The 22,396-nt window shown below is 27.5% G+C and overlaps 1 protein-coding gene across 2 annotated transcripts in view; it reads right to left on the bottom strand.

Annotated features, from left to right (window-relative positions):
* LOC135931686 (aminoacylase-1-like) overlaps positions 1 to 22,396 on the bottom strand; it is a 62,663-nt gene that overhangs the window by 38,699 nt on the left and 1,568 nt on the right. For both annotated transcript variants that reach the window (XM_065468954.1, XM_065468955.1), the window contains exons 3-5: positions 6,304 to 6,408; positions 4,016 to 4,087; positions 1,792 to 1,814 (exon numbers count right to left, since the gene is read on the bottom strand). In XM_065468954.1, coding sequence (XP_065325026.1) covers positions 1,792 to 1,814; positions 4,016 to 4,087; positions 6,304 to 6,408 — 200 coding nt within the window. The remainder of the gene's footprint in view (positions 1 to 1,791; positions 1,815 to 4,015; positions 4,088 to 6,303; positions 6,409 to 22,396) is intronic.

The following is a 22,396-nucleotide window of genomic DNA, read 5'->3' as shown; positions in this document are numbered from 1 at the left end:
TATCATTACAAAAATATCATGGAAAAATTACCAAGTAAAAAATAATGATTTCTTTTTCACAAAAAATTAACAACTTATTTTTCAGAAATGACTGACATTTCATTAATTAAAAACTAATATATATATATATGTTTATAAAAATTGATTGACATTTCTATTAAAATAAGTATCGTTTACGACAATGTCTACCAAAAAATATGGAAATTTCAGTTAGCATTACCTCAACTTGCAACATTGTAAAACATGTAAGGGTATAGATACTAAATAAATGTTTACAATTTTAATTTTAAATTTTAAGAGAAAACATCAAACACTCTTAATCCAAATAAAAAATAGAAGGAGAAAAAATCGATTAAAGAAAATATTGGACTAGGCTAATCGTCCATTGATTTTTTTTCCAAGAGACCTCAGATTTTAACCCATACCATTTTAGATGATTTAATATCTGATTTTATTATAGATAACATTCAACCATTTTCAACTGTTGAAAATCCATCATTTATAAAAATGATCAAAACATTAGCTCCACAAAAAAATATAATTTGCAGACAGACAGTGGTTGCTAAAATTTCCCAAAGATGGGAGAATGAAAAGAAAGAAATCATTAAAAGTCTAATAGAACCATTGTTAATATGCACAACAGCAGATTGTTGGAGTGCCTATCGCCGGTAAACATATTTCCCAGCTCATTATTAAATTGAAAAATTTTAAACAAATGAACCTGAAATTTTTACCACTCTTAAATGCCTTACTTAAAGAAATTGAAGATAGGTAAATTAATAATAAATTAATCAGTATTTAATAATTCTGTTTATTAGGACAATTTTTGAAGATGAAAACATTTTGGCAACTATACTTCATCCTTTTTTTAAACTAGATTGGACATGGTTGCAAATGGATGAAAATTTTAATAAAAAAAACAATTAATACAAAGATTAGTTGAGGAATTATCAAAGTCTTCAAATGAGTGCAAATTAACCTGTGAAAAAAAAACCAATAATTTAATATCAGATTTTTTTCAGTATCCCACAGCAGGAGATATGATTGTTAATGTTTTAAATTCTGATAATCAACAAATTTTAAATAGTTTTTTCAAAAATGAATGCCGAGATTTTAGTATTTTTAAACAATATCCTGATATAAAAATGTTATTCATTAAATATAACACCACAATCCCTTCCAGCGCCCCTCTTGAAAGAAGTATAGCTAAAAATGTCTTTACAGATAAACGAGGATGTCTTAATGACCAAAATTTTGAAAATATTTTATTACTGAAATCTAATAATTATTTATAATCATTTAATCATATAATATATTACTTTATTAATGATATTTAATAATTATTTATATTAATCATATATTAAATTAATATCTAAAAATCATTATTTTAGTTATATTTTGATAAATGTGATATCGAGTCAATAAATTTTTTAGATCATTTCATGAATTTTCACAATAGAATCCTAATTTAAGTTTATTCAAACCTTATCTAAGAGTATAATCAAAAATGTATCTGTACATAGATACATTTTAAATTGTATCTGTATCAAGATAACTTTTTAGAAGCTGTATCTGTATCTAGATAAATTTTTAGACTATATATCTGTATCTAGATCCATTTAAAAAGAATCTTTTAACAACTCTGAAAACTCGTGATGTAAATTTTCTAGTTATGATATCCCAATCACTGGGTCCTTTCTTTCTTTTTTACTTTTTCACTCCTTCTTTCTTTCTTTCTCGCTTTCTGAGAATGTATTTAATATCAGATAAAAATATTTTTAATTTATATACTGTATTCCAGTTCCTTTCATATCCTAAAGCCGATATTTTTTTTCATAATTTGTAAAAAAAATGTAATATCACTAAAATAATTAATAATGACAGACTAATTTTTTAACCATTTACTGCAAAAAGTGATGGAAAGGAGAGTTGAGATTGGCATTCGAACAAAAATACCCAGGCAAAAAAGGCATTGGACAAATATGCTGAGTAGTAGAATCTACTTTTGAAATAAATAAATATGGGTGATCGTTTGTTCGATTAAAAAAATATTCAGGGCTATTTTGTATGATGCCTTTTGACCCGGGATATTTTTGACCTGTGATTCTCTGAGATTTAAATTATCTATATAATATGCAGGATTAGATCCTTAATAATCCTAGCCAAAGATGTATAAGACTTTTGTAGCCTATATCGCAGAGTTGCTAAATCTTACTTTAAAAGTGGCGCGCTATTAGCTATTATTTTTTAAGAGTAGCTTTGGCTACTTTTTATAAAAAAACTTAGAAATAAATTTCTTTTATTTTTTGCTTATAATTCAACATTTATAAATATTTAAATATAGTTAGTTTGATTATAAAAAAATTTATGTAAAAAAACTATAATTTATGTAATAAAAATATCTATTGATGGTAATATTCATTTTTTATTTATTTTGTTGCATTTTAATAATAAAATCATTTCAATAATTCATCCCCAAGTCTAGAACGATGATCAGAAAGTATAATTTTCGCCTTACTAAATAATCTCCCAACACTAGCACTTGAGCTCAAGGCAGTATTTAATTTTATATAATATTTTTAATATAAGAAAAATTTTCAAAAATATTCATTTGTATTTTTAGATTTAAAAAATGCGTCTAAAGGATTTTCTATTATATTAGTATCCTTTATTTCCAAAAAATAATCAATGAAAGTCGTCTTTATGGTTCTAACTAGGACATCTTTGTCTGCTAACACAATCAATAGTGTCTGGCGACAATAAATTGTTGCCAGATGATAAAGTTCTAATCATCATAGTATGATGGATTATCAACCAATGACATTGGCTGAACTGTATCAATTATAAAATCGACAATAACTTTATCAGCAAGTTTCTGAGAAAAATTGGCATGTGCAATATTTATTATTAATCAATTTAGCTTGAATTGATTTGGTCTTTTTGAATGTAGTCTCCCTTATAACAAAACTATTAAGATGTTTTTCTATCTCTTTAAACTGTTGGCATGACATTTTACCAAATAAAAATAGTATTAGAATTTAAAAATGACAATTGTCTTTAGGTGTTTTTTGAGTTAGCTACATTTGAGGATATATTTTTTACAGTTCAAATAAATTTTCACCTTTTGTTTTTACATTAATTTGAAAATGAAAAATGTGTATTATTGTTATCAAGAACATTTTCTTCCAGAGTACCTTTCATTTCATTAAATTATCATCGCCTGACTCACTTACATCGATTTGGATATCCATTTGCGATGACATTTTAAATAATTTACACCAGATGATTTAGGTTTATAATACAAATTGAAAATATAAATTACAATTTCAAAATTAAATAATAAATTATAATTAATTATGATATTATATTTAAATTTTCATGTTTATAATTACATTCTATTTTAAAAAAGTAGCTAAGTAACGCGCTACTTAGACTTTCAAAAAAAGGAGAGCTAAAAAAATAAATAATTGGGAGGGAAAAAAGTAGCGCATTAGCTATAGCTACCAAAAAAGATATGCTAAGTAGCGCGCTACTTTAACAACTCTGCTATATCGATATTCATTCCAATACGCCCGCCAATTACTATATTAGATAACCCAAATAGATATCAAAAATAATAATTGTAGTATTATTTATTGAAAAAAGAAAAAAAGGAAGGATATAATTTCATCAATATTATCTTTCTTTTTTTTTAAAAAAAAATTCATTTATAATTAATTTATGAAATTCATGAAATTATATTAAAGAAATATGGAAATAAAGATTAAAAACCTCTTCTTTCTTTCTTTCCTTCTTTTGTATCGGTTTAGGAAATCATATTATTTTTTTTTAATTTATGAAGGTTTAATTTTAACTATCATTTTATTAAAGATATCTCTGAAACTCAATTTGGGCAAGTAAAAGTAGGCCTATAACAACTTATATAGTAGATATAAACGAAAATAGTAAATAAAAACGAAAGATATACTGAGGTAAAAGATTAAGAAATCATTTAACTTTTTTTTTAAAAAAATACCTGAGATCCTCTGGCATATATATTACCATTATCGGCTATCACAGCTCCAAATGGGTCGTATTTCCATTGCTCCTGAGAATTTTTTAAAATATTTATTTTGAAACAAAAATTTAAAATATATTAAATACGTATACGAACAAAATGAGATTAGTGATGGACCGGTAATCGGCCGATATCAATATAATATCGGCAATATCGAATCGAATGGGTCGGCTTCTAAAAAGTGGTATATGTAATGAAACATCTCTAATAATAAAGTAATTCTTTTTCGATGTACCGTAGGATGGGAAATATTTAGACATCTTGTTTTATTACATGGCTACATATTATTCAAATCCAAATTAAAAGAAATAGGTTGTGGCAGTTTATTATTCTTATTTATGCGTGCGGCTTATAGCGACACTTATAAAGTATTGGCTTAATTTGACATATTTTTTCCAGGTACCCCTCATAATGCGGAATGAACTCCTAACCAAACTCACCAACATAATTAAAACATTTTTATTTAACCAGGCATGGTCCTTTTCTATATCTTCTTACTCCCCGTGGGCGTTTAAGTAAGTTACTTGTTCCTTGCGGGAAATAGGTAGCTTAAGCATATTCAAAACTTTATGGATAGTCTTATCTCATAGGATATCCCAAGTTTCTTAAAATTAAATTAGCTGGGAATGACAAGGACCAAACGTAGCTAGGTTGTTGCATACAACCAAAAGGACGATGAGCTTACAGCCATGTAAATGTAAACAATGAAATAATGATACATCCATCTTTTCGTATCGAAGATCGACATCATGATATATGTTATTGACACTTTATCAAAATTCACAAAGATCTGCTATTAGGAGAAGAGCCAAACCATGCACGGACTTGTCTAAATCCGACTAAAACCGTATTATGCTCTTTTACAATTCTCTCTTTCTAAAATAAATCATTTTCTATTTTCCGGGAGAGCATAACAAAATTTTCTTCCACTTTCCTAGATGACAAAAATGAATGAATGGCTAAATTTTTCCCAAATTCGTTAATTTTATTTGAACCGCTTTATGACCTTATTTTGTCGGACTGGATGGGACCTTCAAAAAAATGTCAAGTCCGGTGAGTCAGATATTTTTTTTATAAAAATCGGGTGGGACCAAACTTGAAATAATAAATATTAAAATTGAGTTCACTTTAATAAATTATAGGATGCATTATGATATGACTTATTTATGCGCGTAAATATTTCGATTTAAAATCTACTTAATTATTTGTATTTATTTTTGAATTATTTCCTTAAAACTTGATTTACTTTCCCTTTATTTTTCAATAAAATAATTTTTTTTAAAAAACGGAAAATATTTACACTAATTTCGAAAGAAATTCGAATATAAGATCATAATAATTAATTCCTTCAATGTAAATCATGATAATAAAACTAGGCAAATTGTATCCTAATAATTAATTTCACTCTCTTTTACTACGAATGGCATCGACTATAGCTGACTTCTATATATGCATACCTTTAGGATATCAAAAAGATTGTGATCAAATTTAGGATCTTACATAAATTAATATTAACTTTAAAATGGCTAAAATATTGAAGCCCTATTTTTTCTTACCGAAGAATCAATGTTATGATATTAAAATAAATATATTTCCCAAAATAATGATTGGGTAAAGCAGATACAGTAAAAAGCACTGTGCAAAAGTTGTTTATATATTTTAATTTGGCTTGGCTAATAGCACCTTAAATACCATAGTTGTCCGATTGACTGTATAATATATTCATTATCGTTTGTCATAAAAATCTAGTTATTTAACTGAAAAGTATCAAAACCCAATTTTAAAATATATAAGAACCAGAACCCAAATTTACATTTATAGACGGCCCAAAACCGAATCACGAATTATTCATTATTAGATTTTATTCGAATGGAGAATACAAATAAGGAAAATTTATTATCGGTCGAATAAATTTCATAGATTATTCATATAACTCCAAATTATTCGAAATAATTTAATAATTTGTAAATATTGAAAATTATTAGTAAATATTCAATATTATTCATAAATATTTGAGATTACTCTTGGTCTTATGTATTTAACATGTTCCTTGTATTTTATATTTTTTTTACCCTTTCTTCTAATCTATAAATCACTTTTTTTAAATTTAAATAATCCATTTTTTGATTTCTGAAAATATTTTTAATTAAATTATCGAACAGAATACTCGATAAAAAAAACCAAATAATATTATTTGTATGTACGAATGCGAATAATATTATTCGATTTGTATTTTTTAGGTATACCGGAAAGACGGATACAACGTCTGTATGCGAATGCAAGAGCACGGAAGGTAGTGTCGGGTCATTTCCCTTCAAAGTCATTATAGCTATGGGTCTTTGGGGAAAAAACTTTTTTATAAATAGTAAGAATATATATATAATGATATATTCTATTTTTAATATAAATCAGAGATCTGCAAGCCCGGTCCGGGCAGAATTTTATTTTTATAATATACCCGGGTAGGGTCAAATAATTTTTTTTAAAGTTACCCTGACCGGGTCGGGCCTAAAATTTTTCTTTTAAAAATACACGAAACGGGCCTTATATTTTAAAACTAAATATTTTAAATCGCCATTATTAGCTATAAAAATTAAAAATAAACGTAATATATTTTTTAAAAATCTGGGCCGGGCGGTGCAAATAGTACTACCTCTGCAGGTCTCTGAGAAAAATAATGTAGTATGACCAAATTCGATATCTGATATTTTTTTTTTCTCTCTATCTCTTCATTTTTTTCATTCTATATTAAGTTAAGAGACTAATATCATAATAAGTTATGCTATATAATAGCCAACCAACTGGCATCCCGATATGATTCGTCATTTAAAATTATCGAGAACAAGAATTCCCGGATAACATTATTAAAAAAATATTTTAGAAAGAGATTTCAAAGCTACACAATTTCCTTATTCGACGTTTTGACCTAATAAAAAAGATGGGACAAATTAATTTGAAAATATAAATCAATATCAAGTTCTAATATTACAAATATAGGCATAGGTCTAACTCTTAAAATTAGTACTTCCAATCGTTTGGCCAACTTCACAGTACTAATTTCATAGATACGGCTCAGACCCAAAACAAAAATTTATTGAATGAAAAAAAATCAATAGAAAAAATATAAACAAAAAAAAAGGAAAGACAAAACAAAACAAAAGCATATAAAAAAATATAAGCCAAGAACAAATATTAAACAAAAATCTTAAAAAACCAAATTCAAATCTTTGTATTTGATTTTCGGAGATATATATTTCAAACAAAAATAGATATTAAAACAAAAATTCCTAATTGAATTGGTCAAACAGAGATCCGTCTGAAGGCTGAGGAAAATGAGGTTTAGGGACTAATCGTATACCCCTCTTCCCCCCCCCCGGTAAATATTAGTTATCGTAAGTAAGTAAAAAATAAGAATCCGATTGCAAATTTTTATATTTAAAAAATAATAAAATTAAAATGATGATTATTATTATTATTTGGCAAAAATAATAGTAATAATTTTATGCGTAATTTAAAAAGGGAGGAGAGGGGGGGGGGCAATCCTATTAGCAAAGCCAAAACAATTTTTTTTATTAATTTTTTAATTACCATGAAATTAGATTTTTTGCCAATTTTTTTAAAATTAATAATTATAAAAATATTTACAATTATATACTTGTCATCTAAATATAAAAATAATATTTATACATTACATTACTAAGTACAAATTAGATTAGAAAACAATATGCTGCAATTACCAAAATTAAACAGAAAATCAATAATATGCAGTAGAGGTCTGCAATGGGCGGGGTTTTAGCCAAAAAGCCCACTCGTTGTTTTGAATTTTTTCGTCCGCCCGTTATGTTTTAATTAAAAAAATTACCCGTCTGCACATTTGTCTATAAATTTTGTTTAAACCAGCGCGCTTAATGTTTAAAAATTATTTTAATAGCTGGTTTGGCTCTATTTAAAATGTATTTTTAATTAAACATTTATAATATCCATATTATGAAGTAAAACGATTATTTATAACCTGAAAAATACTAAAAATTCACCCTCCAGCCCCGCCCATTACCTAATTTTTTAAACCCCCCCCCCACCAATGTTGAAAATATTTTAGAAACCTTGATGGAAGGGCGTGGACGAGGGGGGTGGATAAAAACCAGCCCATTGCAAACCTCTAATATGCAGCAACGTCGAATACAGTAACCCTGTATGAGAGCTTATCAGAATATTACAAATTTATGATTTTTTTTCGCCCTTCACAAAATCAATTTAGGCGCCAAGTCGCAATATTTTCTATCGGTGGGGCAAAAAATATTATGTATGTTTTTAAATCTTTAAAAGACGGATTCGAACGATGCAGATCCCTAATTACAAAAAGGTAATTAAAAAATTATATCTTCTATAAAAAAAATACATAAAGAGTATACATAAAAAGTGTATAACACCTTTCCAGACTCGTTACCAGGTGGCGCAGCAATTTAAAAAATAAAATAAAGGTGGCTGTTGTTATTTGTGTCGATTACACCTCGATTTTGTTTAATTTCTTTTTAAAATCACCCAAATTAATGATAAAATATGAGAATCATACTTTTTTTCTTTTTTCTTTCTTCAAACTGTTAAAAGTTGGGTAATTTTTAAAATTAGTTATAAATTTTAATATTGAACTTAAATCTTGTTTCGAATATAAATTAGCAGAGCAAATCCGATACCTTTACTTACGGCAGGCTTGTTATTCGATCCTTTTAAAAGGATCGAATCCTGATCGCGATCCTTTTAAAAGGATCGAATCCTGATCGCGATCCTTTTCTTATTTTTTAAATTTCTCAAGAAAATTTATGCTAGATGCAAAATTAACTAAAAAAAATTAATTAAATATAGTGTTTATTGTATTGTAATAGAATAATATAACAATAATATATTTATTTTTATAATCAAAATTAGCCTTTAACAACAAAAAAATTTCCAAATTATTATCATTCAAACATCTTTTACTAAACAAGCGCGCTCACAGGAGGCTTGATAGCAAAGGTGTGTTATATTGAAAGAATTTTTTTATTTTAAATTTAGGCATAGGTATTAAAATTATGAATTGAACCATCATTTTATGAATAAGCATCTGTATGTAGTTGATTAGGCAGCCTTTCCAAATGGGTAATTAACCTTTTTTTTTACCAACAGATTTTGAGGCAGATTGATATAAGGCAAATTAAGCTAAAATTTTGTTGAATTATTGCTGCTAATATGGTAATGTCCTCATAAAATGAGGGTAATCTATAATATGAAATGATAATTAACATTATTATAAGGAGCTGAGGAAAAGATAAAAGATTCAAATTTATATCTGCACTTCCATACAGGGTTGCCATGTCTCCCCCCATCAGTGGGAGTCTCCCACAATTTTTTAGTTTACCCACATACATCTCACTCCCACAATTAGAAATCTCCCACAATTTTTTAATTTCTCCCACAATTTTTTTTTTAGCATTTTAATGTTTTTAAATATTTAACGACTCCAAAATAAGTGCTAACTTTACTTATGGTAGGACAAAAATAAGCAAGGCTATCACAAATGTGTTAGGACCTGAATCCAAGAGGTCAATTCTAGACGATTTGAAAGAAGGACATCCATATGTTATTTTAACAGATGCATCAAATAAGGGAAATATTAAAACATTTCCCGATCCTTCGCTATTTCAACAAGAATAAGGGCATTTCTATAAAACTATTGAAATTTTTTTCATCCGATAGTGAAAAATCCAACGATATAGCTAACCACATAATGGTAAATATAGCTGATTCAGGGTTATCAATGAGTTGCATGTCAGCTTTCTGCGCTGATAATACCTCTGTTAATTTTGGAAAAAATCAAAGTGTATTTACCGAATTGAGGCAGCACAATAATGAATTAATACCAATTGGCTGTATATGCCATATACTGCATAATTCTTGCAAGAAGGCAATGAATGTACTATCTGTAGATGTCGAAGTAATTGTGATGAAATGTTTTAACGAATTTAGTTCATCAACTAAAAGAGTCACTGAATTAAAAGAATTGGTGGAGTGGTCTGATTTGGAATGGTGAGAGTTGTTGCGATATGTACCTATCAGGTGGTTATCATTAATACCTGCCATCGAGAGGATTTTAAAATTTTACGAACCCTTAAAGAAATACTTCTTAAATAAAGATTTTAAAAGCTGTCCTAGAAAAATTTTTTCGAGGATGAAATGTCAGAAGCATATTTGGGATTAGTTTCACATGTAGGAAATCTACTTCATGTAGTTAATATTCAGTTGCAGTGGCGTAGACAAGGGGGTGGTTTTGGGGTCGAAACCCCCCCCCATGGAAAAAAAAATTTTTTTTTTTAAAAAATGTTTATTTTTTTTATAAAATAAAAAATTATTATTTTTTTATTGCGAATAATTATATTTAAAAAACGGTTTCAATTTAGAGAAATTAGATAATATATTATATATAATACAATATGAATATGAATATCACAATGAAATATATTTATAAAAAAAGGAGTTTTAATTTTAAATGATCACATCGTTTAAAAATATATATAAATTATATGAACTAAAATATTAAATAACAATAAAAGAATAAAGATATATTGTATGTAAATAATTTCTGGCATAGTTAAATTTATTAAATAACAATAAAGATATTTTGTAAATATTTTCTGGCTTGGCATAGTTAAATTAGATATTTATAAATTTAATTATTAAATATATATTTTTAAACTATATAGATAGTTTGTAAATTTTAATTTTTTATAATTTTTAAATATGGATATCCGTAAGTTTTTTCGTCAACAACAAAAAGAAAAAGGTATATAAAAATTTAAGTTGTGTAATTTGAATTAGAAATATATATAGATATAGATGTTGCTCTTGCTAGTAAAAATCAGCCATCAGTTGAGTTGGTTTTCGTTGTATCCTCAGATGACGAAGGTAATGGTATTATTTATAATATCTTTTATTTAAATCTTGCAATTAGAAAGACCAAAATCGATCAAGAATAATTATAATTATTGATGCTATCATTTGGTTAGGGAGGCAGGGCTTGGCGTTAAGAGCTCATAGGATATCTCCTGGCCCCCTAACACTTACATCCCCTTCTCACAATGAAGGAAATTTCAAGGGATCATTGAAATTTTTATGTAATAATAATGACAACTACCTAAAGCTTTTTGAAAGCTCCTCTAAAAATGCTACTTACCTAAGTCCCACTATTCAAAATGAAATAATATCAATATGCAATCAGTTTATATTAAAGGAAGTTTCTTAAAAAGTCAAAGCATCACCATTTTTTAGTGTTTTGGCGGATGAAACTTCCGATATTGGTAATATTGAACAACTAATTATAAAATGAAGGAACTATTTGTTCAATATATTGAATTACCTGACACTAAGTCAGAAACGATTGCTAATCAAATTATTAAATCACTTCAAAACCTGGATTTAAATTTAAATCTACTGAGAGGCCAAGGGTACGATGGAGCTCCCTCGATGAGTGGCCATGTTAAAGGGGTCCAGTCAAGAATTAGAGAGCTTTATAGCAAAGCTCTTTATGTTCACTGCAGTTCACATTGCCTGAATTTGATGATAACTGAGGCATGTGAGATTAGAGACATCCGGAACAGTTTAGGTAGAAATATTTTGATTTAATTGAAATTTATTAGATTTTATTATGTATTATAGATATCTTTATATAATTTTTATATATTTTTCAAAATTTAGAAACAATATCGTCGGGTTGTGACTTCTTTACCCCACCCAAGAAGAGGGAGATTTTTACCCAAACGTTCGATGAAATTGATTCAAAAAATTCAAAAAAAAAATTAAAAAGATTTTGTCCCACAAGATTCATTGAAAGACAACAATCGGTGAAGGTTTTCATCGAGTTATATGAGGTTATTTTTGCGGCACTGGAATCATACATATTACACAAAGATAAAGATTCCGCAGATGCGGAAAATCTTTTACAGGCTATTACGAAGCCTCATATTTTAATTTCTATTCAATGTGTTTATTTTTTATTTAATTATACATATGATTTTAGCAAAATGTTACAAAAAATTGATTTGGATTTAAGTGAGGTTATGAATAGGGCAAAGGATATTGTTGAAATATTAACAAATATCAGAGATAATGTGGATGAAAAATTTCACGAAATATATGAGAAAGTAAAGGAGATCGCTAATATGTTTGGGATTGAAATTTTTAAACCTAGAATAGTTTCTAGACATTCCAATCGCTCAAATATTGATGCATCTACGATTGAGGATTTTTATAAAATTAACATTTTTATTCCACTTATTGATACATTTTTATTTCAATTAAAGGAAAGATTTATAAGTCACAATTTTATTTTAAAAAGCTTTTATTTTCTTTTGCCGGTTGAGTCTGAATTGTTGATTACACTTGAAACGCGAGAGGATATTAAGAACATCTCAGAGTTTTATTCTGATGATTTATTAGGGTCGTATGATAAGTTACTTTGTGATGTCGAATTTTGGTATAAAAATGTACTCTTTGAGACCAAAAAATGCTTTGCAGGCCCTTTCCATGTGTAATTGCACTTTAGATTCCCTGCCCAATATCAAAACATTGTTTTTTATTTTAGCTACTTTACCGATTAGTACCTGCACTAATGAAAGGTCTTTTTCAACTTTGAAAAGGTTAAAAACCTATTTAAGAAATAGCACCGGTGAAAACCGTTTAAATAGATTAGCCCTATTAAATATTTATAAGGAGATTATTCTAGATAAAAATTTGATTCTAGATGAATTAGCCAAATCTCAGAGAAAAGTAGACCTCTCTTTATAAATTCAAATCATATAATTGTAATATTTTCTTAGTCATAAAATTTTTAAATGTAAAACTTAATTATAATGAATTTTTAGTCATGATATTTTTATACTATATTTAATAATAGTATTGCACCTACAATAAGAATTATTTATATAATATACTCATTTGTATTAAATATAACTGTTAAATTATATTTTTTTAAATTGCATACAAGAATTACTTATATTTTATTGTAATTTTATTTTTTTAAAATATAGATATTTACAATCAATTTTTAAAATAGTAATCTGTATAAAATTTCTAATTTTGAAATTTATTTTTTGTATATAAAATAAATTCGGATCCAACTAAAACCATGACGTATGAATCAGCACCAAAACGTCGTCGCATTCAATTTGCTCCCCAATCCATAGTTAAATAAAGGGTTTATACTAAATAAAATTGTTAAATTGTATTTTTTTAGCAAGAATTACATATTTTATTGCAATTTTATTTTTTTAAAATATAGTTATTTACATTCAATTTTTAATATAATAATCTGTATAAAATTTATATATTTTGAAATTTATTTTTTTATATATTATTAAAATAAATACATAGTTAAATAAATAAAGTTAATAAAAAATTAAATATCTGCAAAATATTGTTATATGCAAAAATTTAATTAAAATAATTATTTTTAACATAGAATAAGATATATTGAGTTGATCATAAAATTGGAAGGTTTGGGGGGAGGCAAATTTTTTTTACATCGAATAGATTGAATTAATATACAATTTACTAAACATTGATAACATTTTCAAAATAATGCTTTCAGTCGGTTATTAATTATAAATTTGGCAAAAATTTTAATATTTTTTAATATTTATGCTGGCCTGGGTATAATACACAAAATATTGGCAAATTTTGATAAGGGGTTTGGGGGCGAAGCCCCCAAAAAATTTTTCAAACCCCCCCCCCCCCCCATGGATCAATCCTGGCTACGCCACTGTTCAGTTGCAATCAGAAAATTCTTTATTGATAAAGATTCACAAAATCATGCTACAGCTCTGTTCATTTAAAAATAGATAATAAATTTTATGGCGCTATTGCTAAAAATATCATATTAAAATGTTCAAATATTACTATAATTAACGTATTTTTAAATGAAGCAAATATTTTTATTAAGACAATTTTAGAATATTTACAATCAAGATTTGATTTTAATAACTCTATTTACAAGTGTATAAATATTATGACCTTGGAACAGAAACCATCAATGGTTTTTGTAATTTAATAAATATATTAAAATTACCGATAGACATTGAAGCCTTGTTTGAAGAGATTGTAATTTTTTCCATTTTTTATGATTCGCCAGAATACTTAAAGTTAGATGGTCTAAAAGCAGAGGAGAAATGGGTGGAATTTTTTCGTAATAACGATAAATCCCCATGCTTGGAAAAAATTTGCGAGTATGTTTTCTCCTTACCTCATTCTAATGCCTCATCGGAGCGCATTTTTAGCCTGATGAGGACTGCCTGGAGAAAGGAGAGAAATCGAATAGCTTTAACAACATTAGAGGCCGAGTTAATGGTTAAACAAAATTATAAAATGTCATGCCAGGAATTTTATAAATATCTTAATAACGACGGTAAACGTTTAGTTCCATTATTTAAATCTCAAATAAAATATAATTAACTATAACTATTTGACTTTCTATATTTTATAAAATCTTATTTATACATTTGCATAAAATCAAATAAATTTATTTTTTACATTGTAAAATTAATATTTTGAATATTTTGGCAAATCATAAAAATAAAGAAGCATTACAATCTCCTCAAACATGACATCATATTAAATCTTATTAATAATTATCCGATAATAGTAATAATATTCTTACTTTGGTATTTCTGCAGCATAATTTAGTGAACCTTTATTAAATTATATTCTTCTGATTGCAACTGCATATTAACAGCATATAGTAGATTTCCTAGATGTAAAATTCCTAAATATACTTCTGCCATTTGAAAATTTTTTTCAAAATATTAGGACTGCTTTTATAATCTATTTATTTTTTAAAGGTTTGTAAAATTTTAAAATTCTACGATGGCGCGTATTAGAAGGAACCTGCCAACCAACATTATGCTGACTCAATTCTGTAAATACACTCTGGATTTTGCCAAATTCACTGAGGAATTATCAGATCAGAAAGCTGCCATGCAATTCATTGGCAATGCCAAATCTGCCATATTTACCATTATATATGGTTAGCTATGTCTTTGGATATTTCATATCATGAGAAATTTTTTTAAATAGTTTTATTGAAATGACATTAATTTTGTTGAAATAGGGGAGGATCAAGGGAAATGTTTTGATATCTCCTTATTAGATGCATCTGTTAGAATTGCATATGTTTGCACATCTTTCAAATCGTCAAGAATTGACCTTCTGGATTTATATCCTAAAACATTGATGATAGCCTTGCTCATTTGTGTTCTAAAGTATACTTTTCATTTATATTAGTCGTTAAATATTATGGGGAAAGATTCTACCAACATTGTGATGTTAAGTAGCTCTCTGAATGTTGTACTGCATGATAGGTATTTACCATTTCCGCAACTGTAGTTGCATCTGTATTATTTCTTATTTTTGAAGAATATTTTTGTTTTGCAATAGATGTTGATAGACTGCCCTGTACTGATTTATGCTTTGAAGATTTTTGATGCCTCAAAATATCATATTCCCTTCCCCCATTGTATTAATTAAATACTGTAGAACAACTTTCCCGCACTGATTATAATTATTTTTTACATTGTAAATTTAAAATTGTTTGTTTTTTTATAAAATTTTATCTTGTTTACATTCTTTTGTATTTAAAAAAGATCGTTGGTTATTATTTTTAAACAAAATTAATTTATTATTTTTAAACAAAATTAATTTATTATTTTTAAACAAAATTAATATATTATAATAAATCAATATGTTATTTTAATAATAAAGATAGTATTTAAGAAATTTTGTGTCGTACTATAATTACCTATTTTGAAAAATAGTTGCGTATTTTATTTTGGAAAATTGTTACCTATTTTATTTTGAAAAAGAGTTGGATATTTTATTTTGATCAAATTTTTTTTTAGCAATTTTCATATTTCTCCAACAATTTTTATATTACTCCCACAAAATACCGAATTTCTCCCACAATTTGAAAATTTTGACCTGGCAACCCTGCTTCCATAACTGTGCGTTAGACATTAATAAATACATACAAATAATTTATTCCATTTAATTCAATAAATAAAACTTATAAATCAAATTCATAAATCTTGTCTTGATTAAATTTATGAGAAAAATATAAATATCGTGGAGGATGATAAAATATAATGGAGATAGATTTTTATAAAAAAAATATATATTTTAATTTTATTTAAAAATTTTAATTACACTTTTTAGGTAAAAAAATAAATTTTTAAAAGGATCGAAGGTCCGAATATTAAACAAAATTATCTCGATCCTCAATTTAAGAGAAGATCATAAATCCGAGTAATAGCCAAAATTAGGATCGAATCCAGGATGGTCGATCCTTTAACAACTTTGAATTACGGTAATGCTGAGCATGGGTACTTTTGATCATAACTTATACCAAGTGGCCGATACTAATTCAAATATAAAGTAACAGATATAGCCGATATTCACGGTAATGGTGAGCATCGGTATAGATCGATACTCTCAACAATAGGTTATACGAATTGAGATTGACTGATAACTCAAAAATGATAATGAACTAGACCTGTGCGCCGATATCTCAATCAAAGGCGGCGGTTTTTTAAAATATTTTTATCGGCGTTCGGCGGCGTGTCGATTTCGCCGCCGCCGCATTTTAAAATTTTTTTTAATGAATTTAATTTATAAATTAATGTATTACATTTTTTATAATTTATTTAGGCGATCTTTTCTAACACATTGTTAACATAGTTTAATTGATCTTAAATTATTTCCTGTCTCACTCCAATTTAAATTTATGTATTTGTATTTTTACTCATTCAGAGTCATATCAACAACCATATAAGAAATATTATATTTATTTTTATTATTATTAAAAAAATTTGGAATGCAAGCAAATTATGAAATATAATAAGTCAGAATTCAGATTTAGAAAAGTTATAATTGTCATGAATAAACAGTATTTTATCAAGATTTGTGGGACATAAAGAACTCCTTTTAGCATTGAGTATTAATCCAGCAATGAAAAAAATTCTTTCGCTGGGTGTACTGGTTGCAGGTACGCAAAGAACTTTCCTAGCTAAATTAGCAAGCATAGGAAGTTCCAGTCGCTTTTTCTTCCAAAAGAGCAATGCATCCTCTTCTGAGATAATATTTTGGCTGAGCAAAATATGGCATTCTTGTTCAAAATTAGTAATATTGTTATAATCGTTAATAGGAAGGTAATGTTTTCGAGCTAATTTCGCTATACAAGAGCATGATGCACCATCCTCGACTTGAATTTCACTCAGAGCATTTCTATCATGCTCTAAAACTTTTAAATGTCGTATTAGAAATTGCAATGATATCATAGTTGAATTTAAATATTGTGAAACAACTTTAAGATTTTGAAATCTTGGATCAAGTAGAGTTGCTAATATCTAATGTTTAAAATATAATTTTATTAATAAAAATATAGAATAACTTGAAGTTCAGTGATCGGAAACCTATGGTCAAGCTTTTCCCCATATTTTCTTTTAAGCATATAATATCTGAGCAATCAGATCTATTGATTTGTATATGAGCTTCTATTTCAATGCGAAATAATAACCCTAAGTTTATTGTAGATCCTTTTTGGGAGGAAAGAAATTCCACCGACTCTCGGAATGGATTTATTACTCCGTAAAGCTCATCTATCATATCCCATTCCTTATTAAAGAGTTTTAAAGATTGTTTTCCTATTTTATTTAGAACATTATTTTTAGGAATTTTGTTTACACTGCGAACACTTTCTAGCATAATTAATATGGTATGCCAGCGGGCAGGGCAATTTAATTTTAAAGTTTTTGCATTAATTGGATTGGTTGGTGCAATGACATTTCTATAATCCGATTCATCAGACATATCAAAATGGTCATCAAGGTATGGATCAGAATCATCAATATCCAAGATATTACCTCTGCAGACATTTACGATGTTCAGCCTCAATTTCATATTCCAAATCAGCTACTCGATATCTGAGGGCTGAAATAATTTCTCTAATTTTTTAAATGAGAATATCAATTTTGGTAACCTTTTTTATGCCATCAACTGTAACCAAATTATGAAGTCCATGCCCTAAGCATAAATGATGCTCATAATCCCCTAATCTGACGCTTCTTTTGACATTGGCCCCAGCATCAGTTATCATTTGTATTATTTTGTCCTCTTCAATACTATCAATCTTAGATAATATTGTTTCCCCAGTATGCTTTTGAGTCACATTTCTAGTTTCTAGGGTAAAATATTTTAAATCAAAATTTTCATCTAAATGATGAAGACTAAATGTAATATAATTTCGACGCTTGAAATGATCGGTCCATAAATCAAAAGTGATAGAACAAAATTGGTCCAGAATCAATCAAATTTAAAACATGCGCCTTTATAGATAAATAAACATTGTCTAGTGCACCCCGACTAATGGTTGTCCTATTTGGCAATTCTGACGAGGAATCAATTATCTTATATTTCTAATTTTTGAACAATTTATTTTTTAATAATCATTTTATATAATATTTAAACCTTTAGAAAGTCTGTCATTCCTTTATTGTTTATAGAATCAAATGGCATTAAATCTAAGCAGCACATCAAAACATAATTTCGCCCTATTAGATTTCATATTTATTTTAAACATTAAAAAGATATTTAAAAATATCAAAATAATTAGGGCAAGAATGAAACAAATTATAAATTAGATATAGTTTTAACTTTCAAAATAAAGCTTTACATAATAATTTAATATATAAATATAATTAATATGCTTTCTAAAAATTACACACGCCGCACCGCCGCCATAATTAAAATCGGCGGCGGGCCGGCTCGCGCCGCTGATCTCAATCGGCGGCTTTTCCGGCGTGAATAAAAATACCGGCGGCGCACAGGTCTATAATGAACCTCCATAAACTTAAGACCTTTATAGTCTATATTACACTATGAATTGGTAAGGAATTAATATTCTTATTAAAATTTCTAATGGTATTGGAGAATCTTCGTAAATTAAGATTATAACATGACGTTAGTTAACAATGTATTGATTCAAGAAATATATTTTTCATATTGGCTCCATAAAAAAGAAAATAGCTCGTTAGCCCTAAATTTTAATATGTTGTAAGAAGAAATAACGTGTCCCTCTCAAAAGATTTTAAAAAGGAAGAAAATAAAACTTAATAAAATTTTTACATCTAAGATAAAAGACGACAGACACACTCTCCCATGAATATAGTGTTAAATGGAGCCAAGTCAACATAATAGCAATTTGCTAAATAATGGCCAATTTTTTATTAAAATGAAATAAGCCCCATTAATATATATTAACAGATTGAATCATCCAGTCGTCTCCGTTCTATTATATATCACAATGCCCCGTCAGGACGGTGCGAAGACTTTTGAAGGCCCGGAGCGGAAATGAATTTGGCGGCCTATAAAAAATTTCAATTCATCTAAGATTTAAAAAATAGTAAAAATAAGGAACTATATTAAAATTTTTAAAATGGGATTTTTGAATAAGCAACTTAGAATATAAAGTAATATAATTATTTATACACTTCATATAATCCCCTTGTTAGCTTAAAAAAAACAATCGTTCCCGAATTTGAGGAACTATGTGTTAAGTGATATACCCGACTAGGCCACAGAAGCTTCTCAAAACTTTTTTTTATATGTCGTAATTTTTAAAGGGATCATGACTATCCGGGATCTTCACGGGATTTAAAGGGATAACTAAAAAATTAGGGTTGATAATTAAGGAATGATAATACGGGATTATCACGTTTTAATCGTGATAAAGAGGAATCTTATTTTAAAAGCGTTTTCCACGAGTTTCGTTGCGTTTTTAATTTTCAATTTTGTTTTTTTTGGCCTTATGTATAAGATATGTCTAGTATAGGGTATCATTCGATAGCTAATCAAAAGATTTATTCAACTGGAGGTCAATCTCTGCCCCAGTGATAATACCGTATAGTTCTTTATCCTTTAAAAAATTGAAATTTTAAAGGGATCTCTTTAAATCCCGTGAAGATCCCGGATAGTCATGATCCCTTTAAAAATTACGACATATATATATTATAACCTTATTATTTATACTCTTCATATAATCACTTGTTAGCTCAGAAAAAAAACAATCGTTCCCGAATTTGAGAACTATGTGTTAAGTGATATACCCGACTAGGCCACAGAAGCTTCCCAAACTTATTTTGTATATTATAACCATATTTGGCAATGGCGATCCAAACAAAAATAAATGTTGAACAGATTTGGCACTGTCTAACATAGCCTTTAATATCATATAATTTTTATTTTTATTAAAAAAAAATGTTTTAAAAAAAATTTATGATTGAAAAATTATTTTGGCAAATACTTTAAAAAAATAAATAAATAAGACATATGATATAATGGGTTCCAAAACTAATAGAATTGTTTTTACTAGAATATTATATATTATATTTATAAAAATGAACCGTCGAATAGGAATTTATGACAAATCAGCTGATTTTAAATGATTAAAATTTATTTGCGATATCTTTGCGAACACCCCTCCATTACCTCTAATTTCCAAAGAATCAAATTTGGTGAAAATAGTGATGGGGAAGGGGAGGGGGACTGGTAATAAAATAAGGGTAGTTGGATCGCGCGGGGAAAAATATCTATTATAGTTTATTTATATAGAGTTGGAAATTTTTGGTACGAAATAATTTAAGCGAGCTGCCCACTAGTGGACAGTGCTAATGAGAAAAATATTTGCCAAGCTTTATATATTTGTTAATTCTTTTTGGCCTCTTCTATTCTAAGGTAAGTAAGTTGCTATTGATTAAGAAGAACGAAGAGCAAGTTTATAGTTGAGATTTATCCAAATCCCAAGGAATATTTATCAAGGTGTCAGGTTTTAACCGATCTCCACTTGATAGGTTGCAAGGTTTTATAAATCTTAAGAATAGGATTCTTTTAAATAGTTTATCGATTGAAATGTGGCGTTGCTGCCGACTTTGGCTTTTGATATAATTAAGTCAATGCATTCCTTTAATGTTAACTTGCAGGCCACGCAATTGCGGGATTGAACAAGATAGCAGCCAGGTTTGTAATGTTGTTTTACTCTTACTTCATTGGTTATTGGTTAAGAGATTCCCAAAGTTTTCGCTAGGTAAGGACTTCAATCCTTCGTGACTTCAGAAATTGAATGTGCTTGAGAGATAAAGAAGAAGATAAATTGGAAAAAGGAATTTATTATTTAAGAAAAATTTGCGCCCACTGCAAAGAAAACCCGTTTTGAGGGAAAATGATAATTTTATTTTCTTCCCAATTCCTTTTTAGAAAAAGCGATATCGATTGAAATTATCAGCGGATGCAGATATGAATCGATTTAGATATTCATGCCAATGACTTATAATACCTTTAATAACGATTCGTTCATTAAAATGCATTTAGAAGCGTCGTTGAATGGAAATTAGGGGATGACACGCCTTGGTTTCCCTTATAAAAATATTTCTTATCTTTTAAATGTTTACATAAAATTTTATGTAAATTGTGTATATGGGAAATCAAAATGATGTGTCATTAGGTGATTTGTAATGAAACACATTTACATGAATGAATCTTCAGTCTAATTAATATAATTTCTCTTTATCCGTGCACACCCGTTAAAAATAAATTTGAAATATATTTTATAAAAAAATAGACTGATTGTGTGCCCATACCCTCACCTGGTGCCGCGGGCAATTTATAAATAAATAAAAGGGAAGGATTTTGTTTTAATCTTTTGCACCTAGCAGTTACAATCTCATGGCTCAAAATAAATATTCAAAATTATTTTTTAAAATTATTTTATGACCTTTTTTTTTTAGCTAACATGGTATAAAAAATTTCATATTTTTCGGCCCCTCCCCTAATAACCCTACTGGCATCTAATTATCTTATTTTATTTCTTTTTAAATCATTTTAGATTAATCATTTTATAGCCCTAAAATAATATGAAAAAAATTCTTTTTCTCAAATCATGTTAAAAATTGATTACAATTTTGTTTTATGAATTTTTTAAAAATAACATTATATTTTTTTTAAAACAGCTTTATAGTCTATTACAGAGTTTGAAAAAAAAACCCACAAAATTTAAAATTTTTAAGAAAAAAATTTATTTCATCATGACATGATTATTTTGCATAAAAATTATAAATGATTTCTTATAACAAAAAATAATGTGGGATTTTAGGTAAAATTTGATCAAAACTTCAGAGATCAAGATCTTTGAGGATTTTTTATTTAGAAGAGCATTTCAAACTCTGGTTTATTATTAAAATTTTGTAATAATTTTGGGTGTATAATGTC

The sequence above is a fragment of the Gordionus sp. m RMFG-2023 genome, chromosome 1 (assembly GCF_954871325.1).
Source record: "Gordionus sp. m RMFG-2023 chromosome 1, tfGorSpeb1-WG-v2, whole genome shotgun sequence".
NCBI lineage: Eukaryota > Metazoa > Nematomorpha > Gordioida > Chordodea > Parachordodidae > Gordionus > Gordionus sp. m RMFG-2023.
The sequence above is the reverse complement of the archived record's forward strand: the minus strand, read 5'-3'. Positions and strand labels throughout refer to the sequence as shown.